At 38.1% G+C, this 24,876-nt stretch overlaps 1 protein-coding gene across 3 annotated transcripts; it reads right to left on the reverse strand.

The window, feature by feature from the left end:
* Positions 1-68: 68 nt before the first annotated feature.
* On the reverse strand, positions 69-24,873 carry C8H11orf54 (chromosome 8 C11orf54 homolog). 3 transcript variants are annotated; one of them, XM_073808313.1, is made up of 8 exons: positions 24,612-24,873; positions 18,700-18,761; positions 10,494-10,592; positions 7,369-7,442; positions 7,084-7,185; positions 5,805-5,981; positions 1,177-1,293; positions 69-242 (listed from the first exon to the last, which is right to left on the reverse strand). In XM_073808313.1, exons 2-8 carry the CDS (start codon positions 18,752-18,754, stop codon positions 69-71), a joined length of 798 nt encoding a protein of 265 aa, XP_073664414.1. In that variant the 5' UTR covers positions 18,755-18,761; positions 24,612-24,873. The 3 variants fall into 3 exon arrangements, with proteins under 3 accessions (XP_073664414.1, XP_019779313.2, XP_073664413.1); XM_019923754.3 differs by lacking the exon at positions 24,612-24,873 and adding an exon at positions 4,249-4,398 and having other exon boundaries at positions 18,700-24,577; XM_073808312.1 differs by lacking the exon at positions 24,612-24,873 and having other exon boundaries at positions 18,700-24,575.
* Positions 24,874-24,876: the final 3 nt, after the last annotated feature.

Below are 24,876 nucleotides of genomic sequence, written 5' to 3' on the forward strand. Positions count from 1 at the left end.
ATCATTTCTATTAGGCTTTATATTAGTATCAATTAATGAGTTAATCAGTCAAACGAGTATCAGTTGATTTAATCTCGCCCAAATGAATGGGTCTCTGTTGGTTGATCAATGCGATAGAGAAACTCTGCAGGTAAGAAGTATCCAAGATATTCCACTATATCTGGGGTGGTGTCATAATGGTAGTGTCCACCTTCTCCATGATGACTAAAACAATGAGTGTGCTCCAACCGCAAATCAAACCCCTAGGACAACAGAGAAGCTATCTGTTAGTATTCCAATTATTTTGCATAGAACTTGTTTAAGGGGATGGGAGACCTTTTTAATTTATGTTACAATAATTTTTATTTTATTTTTTTTAGTAGGTAATACAGTCACATGATTCAAAATTCAGAGGGTGCAAAAGCATATACTCAGTAAAATGTATCTTTCCATTTCCTGCCCTCACTTCCTTTCCTAGAAGGCAACCAAAGTAAGCAGCTTCTTCTATATCCTTCCAAAAGGATTATTTTTAATTTATTACTTGTATGGTAGTACTCTGCACCTACTGTGCTGTATGTTGCTCTTCTTCATTTAACAGTATAGCTTTCAGATCTTTGTATATCAGAACATAAAAGAGCTTCCTAATTCTTTTATATCTATGGTATTCTATTGTATGCGCATACCACTTTCCAACTGACATTAGATTATTTCCAGTTCTTCTGCTATTACAGCAGTGCTGTCATGAATAACCCTTTTAACTAGTCATTTTATGCACATAGCCATATATTTAACGATAAATTCCTAGACATGTAATCACTGGATCAAAAGATATAGTCAGTATTTTCGTAGATATTTGCTTTAAATTAGTCTATATTATTTTTCTAGGGTACAATATTAGAATATAATGAACAGTATATAGAACAGCAAATAAGATGATAGGACACCTGAATCCTGTTCTGATTCTACTATTTAATAATGTGACTTTGGGTGTTATTTAAAATGCCTGTGCCTTCAATTCTCCAAAGGTAAAATCTGCTCTGCCAAATCATAGGTGGTCAGATATTTGCTCCCTTACCTTTTAAGACAATTCTACAGACTACACTAGTTCTTAAATAAGAACACAAAAAGTGCCTAATTCTAAAAGAATATTCTAAAAATTAAGCATTATTGCAATGTAAAAGACAGACATAGACTTACTGGGTCTCTGGAGATAAAAACTGGCAGACAAACCAAAGGAGCCTTCATCTCATAAAAACGTAACCATTTATTCACGTCTTCATCAGAGTTCAATGGGCAGGAAGAAAATTCTGCTGGCTACAATAAAAGGACATTAAACAAGTAAACATCGAATATTATTGAGCTAAAAATTTATATATAATTTCATTGTTAAAACCTTTAAGCCTTCTTATACATTCTATTGCTATTTTTGGCACCAAGAGAAGTTATATACCCTAGTTTTCAAAAGGACCACCAATCAATGTGTACACACTAAAAGATATGAATGAATAAATAAAGGAGTTTCTCAGTTTTCCTATGAGTATATCCTCATCCCAGTCTTAAATGTCATTATTGATACTGGTAAATGAAAAAAAAGGAAGGCATTGAAAGTGGGGTAGAAGCATCAAACAGAATAAAATACTTAGAAATAAACTTAAGGAGGCAAAAGACTTGTACACTGAAAAGTACAAAGCATTGCTGAAACGAATTTTAAAAGACTCCAGTAAGTGGAAAGACATCTTGTGTTCATGGATTGGACAACTTAATATTGTTAACATGTCAGTACTATCAAAAGCAATCTAAAGATTCACTGCATTCCCTGTCAAAATCCCAATGACGTTTTTGCAGAAATAGAAAAATCCACCCTAAAATTCATATGGAATCTCAAGGGACCCCAAACAGCCAAAACGATCTTGAAAAAGAAGAAGGAAGTTGGAGGTCTCACACTTATTGATATCAGGCTTGCTACAAAACTATAGTAATCGAAATAGTGTGATACTAGCATAACGACAGGCATACAGATCAATGGAATAGAATAGAGATCCCAGAAGTAAACCCTTGCATATATGGTCAAATGGTTTCTGACAAGGATGCCATGACCATTCAATGGAGAAACGGCTGTCTTTTTAACAAATAGTGCTGGGAAAACTGGATATCCACATGTAAAAAAATAAAGTTAGACCCTTACTTTATATCATATACAAAAATTAACTAAAAATGGATCCGACACCTAAATATAATAGCTAAAACTGCAAAGACTCTTAGAAGAAAACAGGAGGGAAGTTTCATGACATTAAATTTGACTTTTTGGATATGACATCAAAAGTACAGGTAGTAAAAGGAAAAATAAACAGGTGGACTACGTCAAACTAAAAAGCTTCTGCACAGTAAAGGCAACAGTCAACAAAATGAAAAAGGCAGCCTATGGAATGAGAGAAAATATTTGCAAACCATATATCTGATAAGGGGTTAATATCCAAAATATATAAGGAATTCAATAGGAAAAAAAAAGCCCAATTAAAAAATGATCAAAGGACTGAATTAGACATTTTTCCAAAGAAGACATACAAACGGCCAACAGGTATATGAAAAAGCACTCAACATCACTATTCATCAGGTAAATGCAAATCAAAGCCATGAGATATCACTCACTCTAGTGCAGATGGCTGTTCTCAAAAAGGCAAGAGATGAAAAGTGTTGGTGAGGATGTGGAGAAAATAGAACACTTGTACACTGCTAGTGGGAATGTAAACCGGCATGACCATTACGGAGCTTCCTCAAAAAATTAAAAATAAAACCACCATATGATCCAGCAATTCTGCTGGGTATATATCCAAAGGAAATGAAATCACTACCTTGAAGAGATATCCGCACTCCTATGTTCACTGTGGCATTATTCACGTTAGTCAAGATTGGGAAACAACCTAAGTGTCCATCAACAGATGAATGGATAAAGAAATTGTTATCTGTATCTTTTTAGTTGTGATATGTATATGAAATATTATTCAGGCTTAAAAGAAGGAGGAAATCCTGCCATTTGTAACAATATAGTTGAACTTGGAGGACATTATACAACACTAAGTGAAATAAGCCAGTCACAGTCAAATACTGCATGATATCACTTATATGTGGAATCTAAAGAAGTCCAACTTAGAGAAACAGTATAATGGTGGTTGCCAGAGGATGAGGGGGTGGGGGAAAATGGGGAAATGTTGATCAAAGGGTACAAACTTCCAGTTATAAGGTGAGTGAGTTCTAGAGAGCTAATGCACATCATGGTAACTATAGTTAATAATAAAGTATTGTTTACTTGAATTTTAAGAAATCCTATAATCCTTTGGTATTTACAAATAGATTTCTCTATAATTTTGTCGTAAATTGGAAAAGTAAGTAGTTTCACAAATGTGTCTTCCTATGCAGAATCAGCTGGTTTGCCATTTAAAATTATCAGGATAAAAAACATCAAAACAATATGTTTTCTAATGGCTTCATTGTTAAAACAAAAAGGACATTAAGTTATAACACTTTTACACTTCATTCATTTATTCGTTCACTCACCTACCAAAAATTATTTTAAAAATCCTAGATGACCTGGTCTGTCTTCATATAGTATTCCGTCATTAATGCCTTATAAACTTATTATAGTCAGCCCATAAGATTATCATTTTCATGAGTTCTTTCCCTAAAACCACAACCATCGTAATAGCAAAGTCTATATAGGGATTCTAGCAATGAAAATAATCAGTTTCTAAGGCTTATACTCACATCTATCTCAATCTTTAATACAAACAAATTGAGAAGAAAGTTCTATTATATTAATATGGAAAAAGGACTCCAGCTGGACATTATCATACAAGTTGCTTTACAGTATTGTCTGTCATTTAAATTTGATCACAGTAAAAGGGTTTGTTCAGGGTGTCTTTAAAAGTTAAATTCTCAGGTCTTCCCTAGTGGTCCAGTGGGTAAGACTCCGTGCTCCCAATGCAGGAGGCCTAAGTTCAATCCCTGGTCAGGGAACTAGATCCTGTATGCATGTTGCAACTAAGAGTTCGCATGCTGCAACTAAGAAGTCCACTAAGAAGCTGGCATACCGCAACTAAAGACCCTACATGATGCAACGAAGATCCCACGTGCCACAACTAAGACCCAATGCAACCAAAAATAAATAAATAAATATTTTTAAAAAAGGTTAAATTCTCAATGTATATTAAAAAAATCCTACGATCTTAAGCACGTGCGCGCGCGCACACACACACACACACAGGCCTTTACCATAATATGAGTCTTCACTTTTCCCTTCTGAATCACGAAAGTACCTCCCATTCCTACAGGCTTATCTCCATAATGTTTTTCAAGAGTCTGTCTCATACAAGTCACAAAGTTAAGTTTTCCAGTTCTTCTTTTGGCTTTCACCTCAATGACCTAGAGAGGACATAAATACACATACCATTGTTCTAAGCTGCAAAATATTATGTAAATAACTACCCAAGTGAAACATATAATTCAGTGCCATCAAGCAAATATTCACTTGTTTGCTTCGAGCACCCAGATATGAGCAGAAGTGTCTCAATCCTCTAAGTCTTAATAATATATATAGTATTATATATATATATATAAATTATATATCATTTACTCTAATAATGTCGTATTTGTGCTTTCTTGGACTGAGAGAGTTATAGCTAAATTTTATAAATTTATAGCCAAATTCTACACTGAACTCTAGAGATTCTTATATGTCAAGGTGGTGAAAGACTGAGAATTCTTTGGTTTAAAGGGATTAACTTCTGATAACTGGAGGGAGGAGAAATGATTATGTTTTCTCATTTCCTTTAAAAATCTGGACTTCTGTTACCTCCACTTTATTAGGTATTTTTGCTTCACTATCTCATTTCCCAAAGTGGCTGAAGTAGTTATCTCTACAAGATCTGGGAGTTCTCACAACAGCTAAAACTGAAATAATCTTTAAAAAAAAAAATAACAGCTTTATGGGGGATATAATTCACATACCATACAATCCACCTATTTCAAGTATACAATTCAATGGGTTTCAGTATACGTATAGAGTTGTGCGACCATCATTACAATTTTGGAACATGAAATCATCCTTTTTTTTGTACTAACAGGAAGTAAATATGAAGTGAGGCATTAATTCTTCTCACGTCTTCTATAATTTTTTGCTCCCATCATTTCTATCTCAATCAATGTCTGATCAGTCTGAAATGAGTAAGTTACATATATACCAACTATATAGGTAGACATTATCTACTTCAGCTGCATGGTTCATCTATTTGACTAACTCACTCCCCACAGGAACATCCTATTTTAGTTCCTTGGAAAAAAAGCTATTGCTTACTAAGTATTATTTTTTTTTCTTTTTAAAATTTTTGTTTGCGTGTGTCTTTGTTGCTGCGTGCAGGCTTCCTCTAGTTGAGGAGAGCGGAGGCTGCTCTTCATTGCGGTGCTAGGCCTTCTCATTGCGATCGCTTCCTTGTTGCAGAGCGTGGGCTGTAGGCGTGCTGGCTTCAGTAGTTGTGCCGCATGGGCTTAGTTGTTCCGTGGCATGTGGGATCTTCCCAGACCAGGGCTCGAACCCGTGTCCTCTGCATTGGCAGGTGGGTTCTTAACCACTGTGCCACCAGGGAAGCCCAAACTATTTTCACTATGCCTGTAGTACTTTCTGAATCTTTCATAACTGTGTTATTTAAAGAGGTTTGGGACTTAGGTAGCTTTGGATTTCCTTAAGAAAACTACAGTAGTAGCAATAAGCATGCAAATTTTTAGCTATCTGAGAACTCTTGGAGAATACTGCATTTTTAGAACAAAATCACCTTTCCAGGCTGGCCTTCACTGGCAAAAAGATTAGCCAGTAATGCAAACCCAAAATCATGATATTTCTCACTGTATTTCTCAAGTAGGCACCCTCCATCTGCAGAGTTAACATGAGCAAAGTAACTTCCATTCACAGGAGGTTTGTGTTCACTTTCTGTTTGAACAACTGGCATAAACTGAAAAGAAAAGTAAATAAGGTAATTAGTCAAGCCTAGTATCTCTATGCAAAGAGAAGATCTTGAATAATGTAACAAAATATTTTGTCCTAGACTTTAAGACATTTTATTTCAAGATCTAATAATAAAACATGAAAAATAAAATATTTAATGTCAGATTCAAAATGTTAAAGATTTACAAATATCAAAAAAACTGAAAAAAAATTTTAGAAAATGTTTACAGTATTATAGTGTTTCTATAAGATTGTGACATTTGCATCAAAATTTCTCATTTTATTACTTACTTATTTACTTACTTACCTACCTACTTACCTACTTACTTACTTAGTTCCCTGACCAGGGATCGAACCCGGGCCCTTGGCAGTGAAAGTGCCGCGCCGCGTCCTAACCACTGGACCGCCAGAGACGTCCTTAAAATTTCTCACTTAAATTTTAAACTTTTTCTGTCTTGAACACTAGGCAAATTATATTAATGTTTCTATAAAAGGACTTGTATGATTATTGACTAACAGTCATAGATGTAAGAGGCTGTGAGAGAATGGGCAGACTGAGCAGGTTATTCTCCTGTTCGTGAGATGTGAAGAAACAGTGATGTTTTTATGTTGGAAATGTGTTAACATACATAGTGATAGATACTACCTTTTGTAAACAATAATCATACTACTGGGGTAGGTCCCTGCAATTTGGTCTGAAAGAGGGATTTGATTAGATAATTAAATATTTCATTCATCTTCTGATTGCAAGCTGCCCTTACACCAGCAAAGATCATAGAGAAGTTAGGAATCCTCTGATGTGTAAGGACTGAAATCTTTCACAGTCCAGAGTCCTCAGCAAATCACAGTAGGACCTTCGATGGACTCCTCGAATACTGAGCATGTGCCATAAGAAAATCTAAATTAGAGATGAGTGCTCCATTTCAGTTGGACTAATTGGAGCATGTGCTATACTCCAAATCTGTATCAACAGTAACAAATCTGTAGAGAGGTATGACATCAACCACTTACAATTCATTCAGAAGACAAGATTTCTGATAGGGCAGTAAAAGGAAAAAGGCAAACTAAGTGTCAAATCAATAAAGTAAAGTAATTATATATATGCTGACCTCAGAATTGAATCCAAGAGTCTGAAATGGGCCTGCTCCTGCTCCAAGAACAAAAGCTCCAGGAAGCTGGATTTCTTTTGCGATTTTATTTAGATCATAAACCTATACAAGAGGAAACGCATATTATTTAAATCTTACTTATATAAATTCCCAGATTTACTTTTTATTACTACATCCATTAACATTTCCTTGTCACATTGGTCAGTGGACCTTCTAATAATAAAAATAGGAATCAACCCGATTTTCATAATCTCCATGTGAATGTGAAAAGTAAAAGAAACTTACTTTTTTTTTATTTGTAAGAGGCAATAAGTAAGGTACACCTCCTACTTCTGCAATTCTAGTTTTCCCACAGATACCTAAAAAAAACAAATAAAACAAGCCATCTTAAAAATAGGCAAACATCTAAATTTAAGTATAAAATGCCAGAAGACACTAATTTATTAAGAGTATATAACTTTTCAGTTCATAGTTTTACAAATAGCAGGGGTTGGAAAATGTAAGTAGCTAGGATCCCTGTCCTATGCTAACTTCCTGTGTTTCTAATAGTGTCATAACCAAGCATGACTTGATATAGTTAGTAGCATAAAGGCAATCGAAAGTTGATGATACATAACACTGTAAAGCAACTATACTCCAGTAAAAATTAATAATATAAAAAAAGAAAGTTGATGATAGGGCAAGGGCTAGAACTGGAGCCAATGTTTGGATGAGGTTTCTAGAATTAGTCTATAATGACTTATTCCTTTAAAAATCTTTCTTTTGGGGGAGGGAGGGTTTTAGCTAAAATTATATTTTAATTTAAAATATTTTGGTAAAATATTACTTCTTTTAAAAATCCATATTGAGAAGTCCTCTTGTTAGAGTTGTTTGTTCCAAGGTTGTTTATAAAAATGACAAGTAATTTTAGGTAACTTCAGATGCTAGGAACTTTCTACTTACATTTTTAATTAAACGTCACAGGTACAGCTAGACACTGTTTGGGAAAAGATCCCCCAGTGTTCTCCTTACTTGCTGCAAGTGACAATAAGTCCTTCCTTCTCTAGTGCTTTGGTTGTGTCTATTGGCTCAACACCCACCAAGAGGTGAACCTGGTTTTCGGGTAAAACGACGAAATAATACTAGTAAACACGCCAAGATCACTAGTGACAAGACCAGTTCATGTAGAAAGTACCTAAATATGTTTATGAAAGATCATATATGTAACATGCATACATATCTGGCTTCCTTAGTATGTAATTTAAAGACTCACAAATTATTGACAAGAACCTAGAAAACTCTTTTTCAAACCAACCCTTTGGGTGACAAAATTAAGAGTAACTATTTTTCCTGTACTCTTCTGTGTTTTCTGGTTTTTATTTGAATTATTTAATCAATTATTTATTTTGGGGTAAAATATATTACCCTTATAATCGGAAGAAACAGAGCTATAAAAAAGTATTATGATAGGGACTTCCCTGGCAGTCCGGTGGTTAAGACTTCGCCTTCCAATGCAGGGGGTGCGGGTTCAATCCCTGGTGGGGGAGCTAAGAGCCCACATGCCTCAGGGCCAAAAAACCAAAACATAAAACAACAAAAAAAGTATTATGATAAATGCTTTTAAGGTGTGAAGAGATATTGCCATCTGGTACATAAAACTTCTAGAATTTACAGGTCTACTTAAAATCGAAGACTGTTTGAACTAGAAAGACCCAAAAAGAACATTTAACCCAAATCTCACTCCCCCCCACCCCCATTTTAATGTATCTGAAGCCCAGATACATTAATTGGCTTACCCAGGGTAATGAAACCTTAAGTGGCAGAGAAAGAACTAGAGTCCAGGATTTCTACGTAAAACTGCTTTTTAACAAAGATGTCAATTACATAATAAAAGAGTGAGTAAGTGTGACTGTTTCCAAATTCCTCATTACAGTAGGGTATAATGAGAGAATGTTGGACTTTGGAAGCAGACAGATCTGGATTTGAATCCTGATTATGATTCCCACTGAGATTACTTAGCCTCTCTTCAGCTTCAGTTTTTTCATCTATAAACTGGGGCTAGTACTCACCTTGCAGTGTTAGTATAAAAATTAAGACATCAAATATAGATATCCATCATACTGTCTGACAAATTATATTTACTTAATATTGAAACTGAATGGTACAGATGAACCGGTTTGCAGGGCAGAAATAGAGACACAGATGTAGAGCACAAACGTATGTACACCAAGGAGGGGAAAGTGGCAGGGGTGTGTGTGGCAGGGGGGGCGGGTGGGGGGCAGTGGTGGTGGTGGTGGTGGGATGAATTGGGAGATTGGGATTGACATATATACACTAATATGTATAAAATGGATAACTAATAAGAACCTGCTGTATAAAAAAATAAATAAAATTAAAAAAAAAAAAAGAAACCGAGCAGGACCCTGTGGGGCTCCTGGGCACAAAAGTCTTTTCGTGTCCCCTGTTTTTTTGTTGGTAAGAAATAGGCTTCATTCGGCTTCGGTGACCTTCCCTGAGTTCCACAGGGCAGGTTCAAACAGTTGCTAATCAGGGAAGGGAGGGGATGAAGAGACAAGCAGTCAAGAAACAATAGTGTAGCCTTGGGGCAGGGTCCTGGTTCCTCCTCACTGGATATACATAACTATATCTTTGAGCTCTTGTGCAGAACTAAAACCCCTACCACATGGAAGATGTTAACTACTTGATGAAACATTCTTCATTCCAGAGAGAAGGTTACAGTTCAATAACATAGAGAACCATAGATCACGGGACCACCTGAGATGATCCTTAGACTGAAGGAATGCAGGCCTTGCAAGCACTCTGATCCTAATGAGAAGCCCCTCCCCTTGACTGTAAGACTCCCCACACCTGCCCCCCCACTGAGTTTGGGACAGTTTTGAGGGCATTAGGCCTCTGTGGCCCCCTTTGCCTGGCAAAGCAATAAAAGTATTCTTTTCTACTTCACCCAAAACTCTCGTCTCTGAGATTCAATTTGGCAGTGCTGCACAGAGGCTGAGTTTCAGCATCAATATTAATTTCCCTTCTCACTTTAAACACTGGCTGGATAATCACTTGACAAATTTGTTGAAGGGATATTAGTATTTAATGGATGATTCAAATAAATACAAGGCTTTTAAGATCCCTTCTGGTCTTGAATGAATGAATAATAAATAAATTAATAAATAAATAAAAATTACAGTAAGTTTCCATAACAGTCACTTGAATGATTAAAAACAAAACTCTCATGTGATATTCAGGATTCTAGCCTGTTGAATATCTATTATATAACCTGTGAAAGTTACAAAAGTACATAAAACACCATATTTTTCTACAAGGGTATAAAATGAAATTTGACCAATATTAGAAAACACAGAAATTAAGCACAATTTAATCTAAAAGTTGGGTCAATATCCTTTGCAGATATTGCTTACCTTTTACGGGAAAGGTAAATGGCTCCTTGGTCAAATTAGGGCAATCAACTACAGAGACCTGGACATCAGCAAAGTTATCCGTTAGCCCCTTCTGCAGAACTAATAAAGACAAGGAAAAGGGTTAAACATTAGGTAGAAATTTGTCATCACATATCAAGTCTTCCCTCAACTGTTTTGTGTGTCATACTTCCAAACTAAACTTGTGTAATTTACTACTTTTTTTCTTTTATTTTTTGGATGCGCCACATGGCATGTGGAATCTTAGTTCCCTGACCAGGGACAGAACCTGCGCCCCCTGCAGTGGAAGCATGGAGTCTTAACTGCTGGACCGCCAGGGAAGTCCCTAAACTTGTGTAACTTAAAAGGAGGGGGATAAGTGACTTCCTTGGTGGTCCAGCAGTTAAGACTCAGCACTTCCACTGCAGGGGGTGCTCCCCACATGCTGTGCAGCGCAGCCAAACAAACAAAAGGAGGGGGAAATGGTCTTATTAATGAATACAATCAGAAACTGGACACATAATTAATCACAAGATACATATATTAAGGTACATAAATACTTCCATAAATAACACTGTAAACTGTAGTGATTAGAAACCACTGAAGATAAACACTGCACTCAGGTGAGGACTACGTTTCTTTTAGGGAGAGGATTCCAAGTATTGAAATGTAAGTATTTAAACCGCAAGAAAGTAAGCAATTACATGCAACACCTTCATTAATGCTTATAGAAAAAATGTTGAGCAAAAGAAGTAAGACATGGGGCTTCCCTGGTGGCGCAGTGGTTGAGAGTCCGCCTGCCGATGCAGGGGACACGGGTTTGTGCCCCGGTCTGGGAAGATCCCACATGCCGCGGAGCGGCTGGGCCCATGAGCCATGGCCGCTGAGCCTGAACGTCCGGAGCCTGTGCTCCGCAACGGGAGAGGCCGCAACAGTGAGAGGCCCGCATACCGCACACACAAAAAAGTAAGACATGAAAGTATGTGTTATATGACTCATATGTATTTCAAAGACAGGCAGCTAATTTAAGGTTCTAACAGGTCAGAACAGTTCAGAACAGTGGTCACCTCTTGGGCAGCTGGGGGAGGGGAAGGGATCCCACACGCGAAGGGGGAAATTGGGGAACCACTGGGAGGGCAGAGGATCAAAAGGGAGCATGGCCAGGTTTCCCCTGCCCACTTGGACCCCCAGGAACCTGTTGAGATCCAGGGCCTGATCCTCTGCCCACCTAGGCCCCCTCCAGCCGTGTGGGTCCTGAGGGAGCGAGAGGGAGGGAAGGGGGAGCAAAAGTAAAGGCTGGATCTATGGCACCGGCACCCCTGAGGGGTGGCCAGGGGAGGGAAGGAGTTACTACGCCCAGTGGGACCCAGTCATGGTTAGGGTTCCAGCAGTGATGGGGGAGACCCTGGGGGAGACAGTGGGGGAGGGGCACAAACGAACGGAAGGGGACGGGGCCACTGCTTTCCCTGTCCTCTTAGGCACCAGGGAGCCTGTTGGGCTCCAGGGCCTAATCCTCTGCCCTTGGAGCCTCTCTCCTGCCATGCAGAGCCTAAGCCTCACCCCTACACCCCCACCCAGGGCCCCACCTCTACACTCGAAGACCCCCTCTGAGACCCCCTCCAATGTGCTGGGCATAAACCCCACCCACACACCCTCACTCAGGGCCCTGCCTCCAAACTCCGGAACTCCACACTCCAGGGGCCCTCCTTTCAACGTGCTACCTCTCCCTTTCTGCGCAGGTCCTAAGCAGAGGCCCCGCCCCATGCTCCAACATCACCCTGCCTAGGCCCTGCCCCATGCTCAAATGTCACACCCCCACCCGCCTAGGTCCGACCCCACCCAAAACCCCACCTCTGCCTAAGTTCCACCCCCTGCCTAAACTCTACCCCTATAGCCAAGACTTTTTTTTTTTCTTTTTTCTTCTTTTAGATTGGGGCTCTGTTTTACCTTGTAGATTCATTGTTGTCGATTCTTTTATATTTTTATTTTTTCCTAATCTTTTATTTTTCTAATTTTATTTTATTCTTTATACTTTGTTAGTGATCTCTCCTTTTGGCTTGTTCCCCCACACCTTTATTTATTTTTCTTTTTTCTGTTATTTTACCTTGTTGCAGTTGTTTCAATTATAATTTTATTTTTCTAACATATTTTTTATCTTTCTAATTTTATTTTATATTCTTTCATATTGTACTGCTCCATTTTTTCTTTCTTTCTTCCCCTCCCTTTTTTTTTTCACTGTGCCATGAAGCTTGCAGGATCTTGGTTCCCAGGCTGGAGGTCGGGCCCGAACTCCTTTGGTGGGAGCTCTGAGTCCAAACCGCTGGACTAACACAGAACCTCAGACCCCATGGAATATCAATTGGAGTGACACCTCCAGGAAATCTTCATATCAGCATCAAGACCCAGCTCTATCCAACTGCATGCAAACTCCAGTGCTGGACATCTCAGGCCAAACAACCAGTAAGACAGGAATACAGCACCACCCATCAAAAAAAAAAAAAAAAAATGAAACGACAAAAAAATTTGTTACAGATGAAGGAGCAAGGTAAAAACCTACAAGACCAAATAAATGAAGATGAAATAGGCAAGCTACCTGAAAAAGAATTCAGAGTAATGATAGTAAAGATGATTCAAAATCTCAGAAACAGGATGGAGAAAATACAAGAAACATTTCACAAGGATCTAGAAGAACTAAAGAGCAAACAAACAGTGATGAACCACACAATAACTGAAATTTAAAATACTCTAGAAGGAATCAACAGCAGAATAACTGAGGCAGAAGAACGAATAAGTGAGCTGGAAGATAAAATGGTGGAAATAATTACCAGGGAGCAGAATAAAGAAAAAAGAAAGAAAAGAATTGAGAACAGTCTCAGAGACCTCTGGGACAACATTAAATGCACCAACATTCTAATTATAGGGGTTCCAGAAGAAGAAGAGAAAAAGAAAGGGTCTGAGAAAATATTTGAAGAGATTATCATCAAAAACTTCCCTAACATGGGGAAGGAAATAGTGAATCAAGTCCAGGAAGAACAGAGGGTACCATACAGGGTAAACTCAAAGAGAAGCATGCCGAGACACATATTAATCAAACTATCAAAAATTAAATACAAAGAAAAAATATTGAAATCAGCAAGGGAAAAGCAACAGATAACATACACGGGAATCCCCATAAGGTTAACAGCTGATTTTTCAGCAGAAACTGCAAGCCAGCAGGGAGTGGCAGGACATATTTAAAGTGATGAGAAGAAAAAACTATAACCAAGATTACTCTGCCCAGCAAGGATCTCATTCAGATTTGACAGAGAAATTAAAATCTTTACAGATGAGCAAAAGTTAAGAGAATTCAGCACCACCAAACCAGCTTTACAACAAATGCTAAAGGAACTTCTCTAGGCAGGAAACACAAGAGAAGGAGAAGACCTACAAAAACAAACCCAAAACAATTCAGAAAATGGTAATAGGAACATACATATTGATAATTACCTTAAATGTAAATGGATTAAATGCTCCAACCAAAAGACATAGACTGGCTAAATGGATACAAATGCAAGACCTGTACATATGCTGCCTACAAGAGACCCACTTCAGACCTAGCGACACATACAGACTGAAAGTGAGGGGATGGAAAAAGATATTCCATGCAAATGGAAATCAAAAGAAAGCTGGAGTAGCAATTCTCATATCTGACAAAATAGACTTTAAAATAATGACTATTACAAGAGACAAAGAAGGACACTTACATAATGATCAAGGGATCAATCCAACAAGAAGATATAACAATTGTAAATATTTATGCACCCAACATAGGAGCACCTCAATACATAAGGCAAATACTAACAGCCATAAAAGGGGAAATCGCCAGTAACACAATCATAATAGGGAAATTTAACACCCTACTTTCACCAATGGACAGATCATCCAAAATGAATATAAATAGGGAAACACAAGCTTTAAATGATACATTAAACAAGATGGACTTAACTGATATTTATAGGACATTCCATCCAAAAACAACAGAATACACTTTCTTCTCAAGCGCCCATGAAACATTCTCTAGGATACACCATATCTTGGGTCACAAATCAAGCCTTGGTAAATTTAAGAAAATTGAAATCATATCAAGTATCTTTTCCGACCATAATGCTATTAGACTAGATATCAATTACAGGAAAAAAACTGTAAAAAATACAAACACGTGGAGGCTAAACAATATACTACCAAATAACCAAGAGATCACTGAAGAAATCAAAGAGGAAATCAAAAAATACCTAGAAACAAATGACAAAACACAATGATCCAAAACCTATGCGATGCAGCAAAAACAGTTCTAAGAGGGAAGTTTATAGGAAGACAATCCTACCTCAGGAAACAAGAAAAATCTCAAATAAACAACCTAACCTTACACCTAAAGCAATAGAGACAGAACAAAAAACACCCAAAGTTAGCAGAAGGAAAGAAATTATAAAGATCAGATCAGAAATAAATGAAAAAGAAATGAAGGAAATGATAGCAAAGATCAATAAAACTAAAAGCTGGTTCTTTGACAAGATAAATAAAATTGACTCATCAAGAAAAAAGAGAGAGAAGACTCAAATCAACAGAATTAGAAATGAAAAAGAAGAAGTAACAACTGACACTTCAGAAATACAAAGGATTATAAGAGATTACTACAAGCAACTATATGCCAATAAAATGGACAACCTGTAAGAAATGGACAAATTCTTAGAAAAGCACAACCTTCTGAATATGAACCAGGAAGAAATAGAAAATATAAACAGACCAATCACAAGCATTGAAATTGAAACTGTGATTAAAAATCTTCCAACAAACAAGAGCCCAGGACCAGATGGCTTCACAGGCGAATTCTATCAAACATTTAGAGAAGAGCTAACACCTATCCTTCTCAAACTCTTCCAAAATATAGCAGAGGGAGGAACACTCCCAAACTCATTCTACAAGGCCACCATCACCCTGATAACAAAACCAGATAAAGATGTCACAACAAAAGAAATTACAGGCCAAATATCTCTGATGAACATAGATGCAAGAATCCTCAACAAAATACTAGCAAACAGAATCCAACAGCACATTAAAAGGATTATACACCATGATCACGTGGGGTTTGTCCCAGGAATGCAAGGATTCTTCAATATACACAAATCAATCAATGTGATACACCATATTAACAAATTGAAGGATAAAAACCATATGATCATCTCAATATATGCAGAAAAAGCTTTTGACAAAATTCAACACCCATTTATGATAAAAACTCTCCAGAAAGTAGGCATAGAAGGAACCTACCTCAACATAATAAAGGCCGTATATGACAAAGCCACAGCCAACATCGTTTTCAATGGTGAAACCATGGTTTCTGGAAACTGAAACCATTTCCTCTAAGATCAGGAACAAGACAAGTTTGCCCACTCTCACCAGTATTATTCAACATAGTTTTGGAAGTTTTAGCTACAGCAATCAGAGAAGAAAAGAAATAAAAGGAATCCAAATCAGAAAAGAAGAAATAAAAAAAAAAAAAAAAGAAGAAGTAAAACTGTCACTGTTTGCAGATGACATGATACTATACATAGAGAATCCTAAAGATGCTACCAGAAAACTACTAGAGCTAATCAATGAATTTGGTTAAGTAGCAGGGTACAAAATTAATGCACAGAAATCTCTTTCATTCCTATACACTAATGATGAAAACTCTGAAATAGAAATTAAAGAAACACTCCCATTTACCACTGCAACAAAAAGAATAAAATACCTAGGAATAAACCTACCTAAGGAAACAAAAGACCTGTATACAGAAAACTATAAGACACTGATGAAAGAAATTAAAGATGATACAAACAGATGGAGAGATATACTATGTTCTTGGATTGGAAGAATAACATTGTGAAAATGTCTCTACTACCCAAAGCAATCTACAGATTCAATGCAATCCCTATCAAACTACCAATGGCATTTTTCACAGAAGTAGAACAAAAAAATTCACAATTTGTATGGAAATATAATGGACCCCGAAAAAAATAAAATAAAATAAAATAAAAGACCCCGAATAGCCAAAGCAAGATTGAGAAAGAAAAACGGAGCTGGAGGAATCATGCTCCCTGACTTCAGACTATACTACAAAGCTACAGTAATCAAGATAATATGGTAGTGGCACAAAAACAGAAATATACATCAATGGAACCAGATAGAAAGCCCAGCGACAAACCCATGCATATATGGTCACCTTATCTTTGATAAAGGAGCCAAGAGTATACAATGGAGAAAAGACAGTCTCTTCAATAAGTGGTGCTGGGAAAACTGGACAGCTACATGTAAAAAATGAAATTAGAACACTCCCTAACACCATACACAAAAATAAATTCAAAATGGATTAGAGACCTAAATGTAAGGCCAGACAGCATAAAACTCTTAGAGGAAAACATAGGCAGAACAGTCTATGACATAAATTACAGCAAGATCCCTTTTGACCCACCTCCTAAAGAAATGGAAATAAAAACAAATATAAACAAATGGGATCTAATGAAAGTTATAAGCTTTTGCACAGCAAAGGAAACAATAAAAAAAGATGAAAAGAACACTCAGAATCAGAGAAAGTACTTGCAAACAAAGCAACTGACCAAAGATTAATCTCCAAAATATACAAGCAGCTCATGCAGCTTAATATCAAAAAAACAAACAACCCAATCCAAAAATGGGCAAAAGACCTAAACAGACATTTCTCCAAAGAAGATGTACAGATTGCCAACAAATACATGAAAGGATGCTCAACATCACTAATCATTAGAGAAATGTATATCAAAACTACAATGAGGTATCACCTCACACCAGTCAGAATGGCCATCATCAAAAAATCTACAAACAATAAATGCTGGAGAGGTTGTGGAGAAAAGGAAACCCTCTTGCACTATTGGTGGGAATGTAAATTGGTACAGTCACTATGGAGAACATTATGGAGGTTCCTTAAAAAACTAAAAATAGAACTACCATATGACTCAGCAATCCCACTACTGGGCATACCATGACAAAACTATAATTCAGAAAGAGTCATGTACCACAATGTTCACTGCAGCACTATTTACAATAGCCAGGACATGGAGGCAACCTAAGTGTCCATCGACAGATGAATGGATAAAGAAGATGTGGCACATATATACAATGGAATATTACTCAGCCATAAAAAGAAATGAAATTGAGTATTTGTAGTGAGGTGGATGGACCTAGAGACTGTCATACAGAGTGAAGTAAGTCAGAAAGAGAAAAACAAATACCATATGCTAACACATATATATGGAATCTTAAAAAAAAAAAAAAAAAGGTTCTAAAGAACCTAGGGGCAGGACAGGAATAAAGACGCAGATGTAGAGAATGGACTTGAGGATACGGGGAGGGGGAAGGGTAAGCTGGGACGAAGTAAAACAGCAGCATTGACATATATACAGGACCAGATGTTAAATAGATACCTAATGGGAAGCAGCTGCATGGCACAGGGAGATTAGCTTGGTGTTTTGCGAGCACCTAGAGGGGTGGGATAAGGTGGGTGGGAGGGAGACGCAAAAGGGAAGGGATATGGGGATATATGTTTGCATATAGCTGATTCAGTTGGTATACAGCAGAAACTAACACAACACTGTAAAGCAATTATACTCCAATAAAGATGTTAAAAAAAAAGTTAATAAAGCAATATTGTACAACTTTTGGGCACCACACATATTTAAATCATGGATTACCATATTCATTTTCATTCTGTAAAGTTCGTATCTCATCAAGAATCTGAATCGTGAATTTAGATTTTTTTTGAGGGGCAGAGTTTTGGACTCTGTCAATAAAAACAGTACAGAACAAATACAGAAAAGGAAAATTAGTTCTGTATTGAAAGTACTGTTGCATAAAGCTTATCTTAGAATGTTTTTATTTAAAAATTTTTTTCCGGGCTTCCCTGGTGGCGCAGTGGTTGAGAGTCTGCCTGCCGGTGCGGGGGACACGGGTTCGTGCCCCGGTCTGGGAGGATCCCACATGCTGCGGAGCGGCTGGGCCCGTGAGCCATGGCCGCTGGGCCTGTGCGTCCGGAGCCTGTGCTCCGCAGCGGAAGAGGCCACAACAGTGAGAGGCCCGCGTACCACAAAAAAAAAAAAAAAAAAAAAAAAAAAATTTTTTTCCTTAGGATAGTTAAAAAACTCAGTATTGCATTTACCTCCAACAAGCTCCTCTAGACTTGGCACATGAAAAGAATACTCAGCACAAGACATCTTCTTTCTGAAACAGGAAGGGGGCAGGACACAACCTTTAAAAGAATGACAGAGCTGTTGGGGGACACAAAAATTAGAACCAGCTAGGTCCAAGATGGCAGACTTCCAGTAGAACTTGAGCCTCATTATATGCTCATTGTAATGCATTAGCATCTAAATGACACACCCACAGGTGCCATGACCATAAATGGCCAAAAGTGGGCAGTGGCCCAATTCCTGGAATTCTCTGCCCCTTCCCCCAAATAGCTGGAATAATCCTCCCACTTGTTAGCCTATGAAATTACCCAGTCCATAAAAACTACCCCATATTTTGGGGCCTCTCACCTTCTGAGATGTTCCACACTCTGTGGAGTGTGTTTCTCCCAAGGTCATCTCACCTTTTGAGATGGACCGCATTCTGTCTATGGAGTGTGTCTCTCTAAAAAAATCCACTTCTTACCTATCACTTTGTCTCTCAATGAATTCTTTCTGTGATGAGACATAAAGAACCTGAGCTTCGTTAAGTCCTGAGTGTGTGATCTCAAAGTACAGTGTGTTCAAGTCCCAATCTGAGTTTTGGCTGGGGTCAAGTCTCAGCCCATGGGCTCAAGTCCCAATCTGAGTTTTGAGGTTTCACGAGGATGTACAAAATAAAGCAATTGTAGGCTAATTATTGCAGTGCACCAAGCATGAACAGCTGCTGCTCTGGAAATGAAAGAGTTCAGTTATATAAAGAGGGCAAAAGGGCATTTAGGTGTCCTCACAGAAAGGCAACCATAACTTCTTGTATTTCATATTCCAAGTGAGAAATGTCCAAGTAACCTATTTTAATACTAGTACCTTAAATAGCTGACATTTAAAATAGACAAGAGGAATACCAAACCAAGAGGGCACATGATTCATTTTCTTCAGTCATGTATCTGGATTGAACATGCAGCTTTCTAATGGTTGATTTAAGGAATATAGATCCTGAAGCAAAGGTAGTTATTAAGGTTTATGAATAACTGTTTAAATGGTTGTAGATAACAGTACAGGATGCTCAGGTACTTCTATAATAGATCATTTATTTGTGTTTTCTATTCTATATTTGACATTTAGGCTAAAAGTTAAACAAGTTTCTTAGACTATCACTTTTACAAGAGAAAATTTAAATTACTAAGAGAAATGGAAACTCCTACAAATTATTAGCTTTTGAAATTCAAATTATTTCATTTACAAATAAACATTTTCTTGGTAAACAGCTTCAATGTCCAATTATTCTGATAACCTAACCAATTATCATTTGATTTTTAAAAATATATGCTAAATATATTTTACAATAAGTAGACATATATGCAGAGATTAGTATCTTACCTCAAGTGTACAGGTGATGAGGTGTGCAAGCAGAGAGAGTTAAATAAAATGCAGGCAAAAAAACCCAAACAAACGAAAGTAATATGAGTTGGGCGGGGAATCCCACTGGAGGCCAGTCACAACAAGGAATAAAGACAAAACTCTTAAGGCTGTTTCTAAGAACACTGTTGGAGTTCTCATTAAAATTGTTAATGAAATACCTCGTTAATGTGAATAATCTCTGATATACCATTACTTAGTAAGCGAAAGATGGTCCTTCAACATCACTTGAAATACTCTTCCAAAAAAAATTTTTTTTTAATTTTCCAAAGATTCAGTTTTCTTAGAAACTGGATTTCTAATTTTGGTGATATCAAATAACACATCCTCCACAAACATACATTTAAGACCCGACATTTCTTTAGTACTTTATCAGATAATACTTTATTACCCTTTATTTACTTAATATGCATAATTTGGTCTCCCAAAGAAAATGTGAAGTGTTGATAATGGGCCCCAAACCCTATATAATCATAGTTAGATGATCTCAAATATATTTTATTTTTTTTTGGCCATGCATTGCGGCTTGCAGGATATTAGTTCCCTGACCAGGGATCAAACCCTGGCCCTCGGCAGTGAAAGCGAAGCACAGACTCCTAACCATTGGACAGCCAGGGAATTCCCGAAAATATATTTTCGAATTGAATAAGCTATAATTGTTTAGGAATGAGCCATTTTAACTTTATTGAAATAATTTCAGATGGACAGAAAATACGTACAAATAATCTCATATATGCTTCACCTAGATTTTCTAAATGTTGACATCTTATATTTTCTTTCTTTCTTTTTCTTCTTTTTTTTTTTTTGTCTGCTCTGCGAGGCATGCAGAATCCTAGTTCCCAGACCAGGAGTGGAACCCGTGCCCCCAGCAGTGGAAGCATGGAGTGTTAACCACTGGACCACAAGGGAAGGCCCATCATCTTATATTTTCTTTATTAGAAACCAGCAAGTACTAATTAAGAACTTGTGAAAATCTGCTCAGTGAATACATGTTTACTTAAAATGAAGATAATAAAAGCACTCTAGATATTTCTACTTACAGTAGGAATAATAAAGACTCAAGTTTAAATTAAATACAATCCTAATGATCTCAGGTGGCCTCGGCCTGCAGGGGCTTGAAGCAAGATCTCGTTCCCCAGCGAAGTCAGGCCATGGCAGTGAGAGCACTGAATCTTAGCCCCTACACCACGAGGGCCAGTGGCTAGTGACAAGGCCCCTGGCTTGTCTTATTTGTAAAAGTTAATTTCAACAAAGAGACTGAAAGTAGTGAAACAAGCAAAGTGTTTATTAGGAGGGAAAAAAGTACATGTGAATAGACACACATGGGTGGACTAAGAGAGTTGCGTCTTCGTGGTAGTTTAAATCACTTACATGGGGCATTTCTTGGGGGTTTCCTCTGGCAAATGTCTTGCTTTGCCTGGCTCTGAGGCCGTATTTGGTATAACTCAGGGTTCTCCCCTGTATGTGCGCACATCTCTTAATGCAGAGACCTATGGGAAGGTTGACATCACCTACTATGGGGTGGTGCCCCCTCCCTTCCTTACACCCCCAGCCTTTCTGTACCTGTATAGTTGGGAAGAACTCCTTGACCTTGAGAATGAGAAATCTGTGGTCTCTTTATCTTTTTTCTGGGTGGGACTGAGCTCCTCCCAGCTCCTGGCATTATATTATCTTGGAGTAGCTGCCCACACAGGACAGATTTCAGCTGCTCAGCCTGCAGCCCATCTACATCTCCTCATCACTAATTTTACACCCTTTACTATCTTTCAAAGGTCAGGTTTTTGTTTTCTTTCCCCACCAAAACAGAAACAAATTCCAACCCTAGGAGGCTACAGTCTGAATAACTGGTTTAGAAATGCAAGCCAAAAGCCCAGAAGGCAGCGTGGTAGTGTGTATAAGTGTGTTTCTGTGTGAGTGAGAGATAGGGAAGAGGAGGTTGGAGTTGGAGTGATGAGAGAAAAGGGTTAGAAAAGTTCTAATACAAATCCAGAGTGGCTCTAGGAGGACAGCTTTGGGCCACATGGAGGCAAACAACATTTACTCTCCAGATTCCACTGCTGGGAGTCAGTGGCCCAGAAGTAGGGTCTAGAGAAGGGAAGAATGGAAGATAGGAGGCAGAAGGATAAATGGAGCTGCAGAGGCAATGCCTAAAGGGGTAGACCAACTATGGCCGATAACTATTGACAAACTGCATTCTGTAAACCAGACAGTATGTTAGACACTTTACAGACATTCCTTCAAAACCTCACACAACGACATATTATCCTTCTCATTTTACAAGAGGAAATAGGCCAGAGAGAATATATTATTTACTCCAGATCACTCAGCTATTAAGTGGCAGAAACAGAATTCAAAACCAAATCTAGCCCACTGTAAACCCAGAACTCATCACATTATACCTTGCCATTAACTGGTGAGGGAATGATACAATTCAGCTCACAATAAGGGAAAGTTTGTATAGAGCAACCTTATAGCACTCAGTATACCTCTGGTCATCTGTTTGCTTTGTTTCTGTCCCTTAGACTGTGATCTCTTTGAAGATAGGACTGTATTTCTCATATTTGTCTTCCAAGTACCTAGCATACAATGGATACCAGTTCAGCCTTAGTTTTTTTTATTGAACATTTATGATATTCCAGACTCATAAGGCTCTGGGACACGGCTGGCTCCATGGATGTGCAACTAGTGAAGTTACACAGGACCATGTGTTCAGAATAGCACGTGGTTTATGCTCCATTGCCACCATCTTTAAATTCTTAACTTTAGGGACTTCCCTGGTGATCCAGTGGTTAAGACTGCAGGCTCCCAATGCAGGGGGCCCAGGTTCAATCCCTGGTCAGGGAACTAGATCCCGCATGCCATAACTAAGAGCCTGCATGCCACAATGAAGACCCCGTATGCCACAACTAAGACCTGGTGCAGACAAATAAATAAATAAAATAAATATTTAAAAAAATTCTTAACTTTATATTTTAACTTTTAAGATGGATAGGACAATGGAACATGCTTGGGATCAGAGGAGAGAGGGTCTATGTGCATGTCCACCACCACTCCTTGCTTCCCATTCACAAAAAGCATTTAAGTCCTGTGAGCGTAGAATGCTGGTGGATGCACAGTCCAAGGGAGTTCATTGAGACTCAAATTCCCTGGATTCCGTGTCGGTAGAATGTGCACGCATGGAGAAGTAAAATAAATACAGGGGTGCTAGTTTTGTGCAGTATCCAGTGTTCTAGTAAGAACAAAATACATATGCCTACATAGTATGAATTGTGAAATTTCAGTTAATTCTGCGTACAAGCTAAATGTTCTTTTGTTTGTACTTAAAACTGGTATTGCAGAATATAGAGTGGTAAATCTCATGCTAATGAGTTAAACTCAATTTTTCTTTACTTAGAGTGACAATAAATAGCAAATTAATGCTATTAATTAATAATAGTATAGTTAGTGATTAATAATAAATCAATAAAATAGAATGTCATTAATAATTAATAATAGCAAATTAATGCTATTAATTAAAACATCATGACAAGTGGAAAGAGGTACTACAGAAGAAAGGAGACCGCTTATATTTTAGTACCTTTAATGGCACTTTCTCCCTGCGTTTTGAACAAGGGGCCCTGCATTTTCATTTCGTACTGAGACTCACAAATTACATAGGCAGGCATGTTATGGAACATGGCAGTGAATAAGACATGCAATCCCTGTTCTGCAGCTAACGGTACTTCATAATGCCTAGAAGACTAGACTGTCTGTGCCTGGAATTGTTCAACATTTAGAGCAAAATTGAGTAAAGAGGCTAGATTACCCTCCAGGTCTGTCCAATCCGAAGATGACACTAACCATAGATTAAGACTAGACGGCTTTCCTGGTTTTTTCATATGATACAAGAGGTCTGAAAGTGGACAAATCAAGCCAGCTCATTCCTTTTTGTAACTACTGTGGGGAAAAAAACCCCCAAAATACCAAAACTAAACTAGTTAAACTTTTATCTTAACATTCATTAATCATTCAGGGAACTAAGGGAGAAAACAAACAAAAAAATTCGCCGCTGGTATCTCTTGTGGTATGTTAACCAACCCCTGGGAGGCTGACACTTAGCTCTGAGTGAAAGAGTAGTTAACAAAAGTCCGAAGGGGAGAGGGGACCTGGATGTACTACGGGTAACACTGGCTTCCAGTACAAAGATTACACATTTTGAGTCTCGGTCAAAGCACGATCGTCTTACAATTTAACGCAGAGGAGATTTCTGAAGGCAAAAGTAGACATAATATGACGAAACACACCTGGCACCGTACACACACGCACACCCCCACACACACTCGAGATCAGATTTTGGGAAGTCAAAGGACAGCTCAGCCAAGGCGAGACCACTGGAAGCAAAGCAGGTGGAGTGCCTGTTTCCTTGCAGCTCACAGTCATTCCGTTCACCTGACCCCACAATTTATTTCTTGTAGTTTACCGAAACATTCTTGTTTACTCCACTTACCTAATCCGTGAGGGAAGCCTACACCTAAAACCCGATCTTGCCTCAGTCAACTCCGCCTCCTCTGGATACAGGAGATCAGACCCTGCCCACTCGAAATCGCTCCTCCTCTCACGGAGATCAAAATGGTGCCCCGCGGGTCGCCACTTCCCACCTCTCACTCTCTTCCTGGAGTCAAATTGTTATCGCGAGACTTCGGTCTCCCTATTAGCTGGGGCACGCAGCCCGCCCATCCTTTTCTCCAGCGCGGTAATGGGGGTAGGTGGTT

This window comes from Tursiops truncatus, chromosome 8 (assembly GCF_011762595.2).
Source record: "Tursiops truncatus isolate mTurTru1 chromosome 8, mTurTru1.mat.Y, whole genome shotgun sequence".
In the NCBI taxonomy this organism is placed as follows: domain Eukaryota; kingdom Metazoa; phylum Chordata; class Mammalia; order Artiodactyla; family Delphinidae; genus Tursiops; species Tursiops truncatus.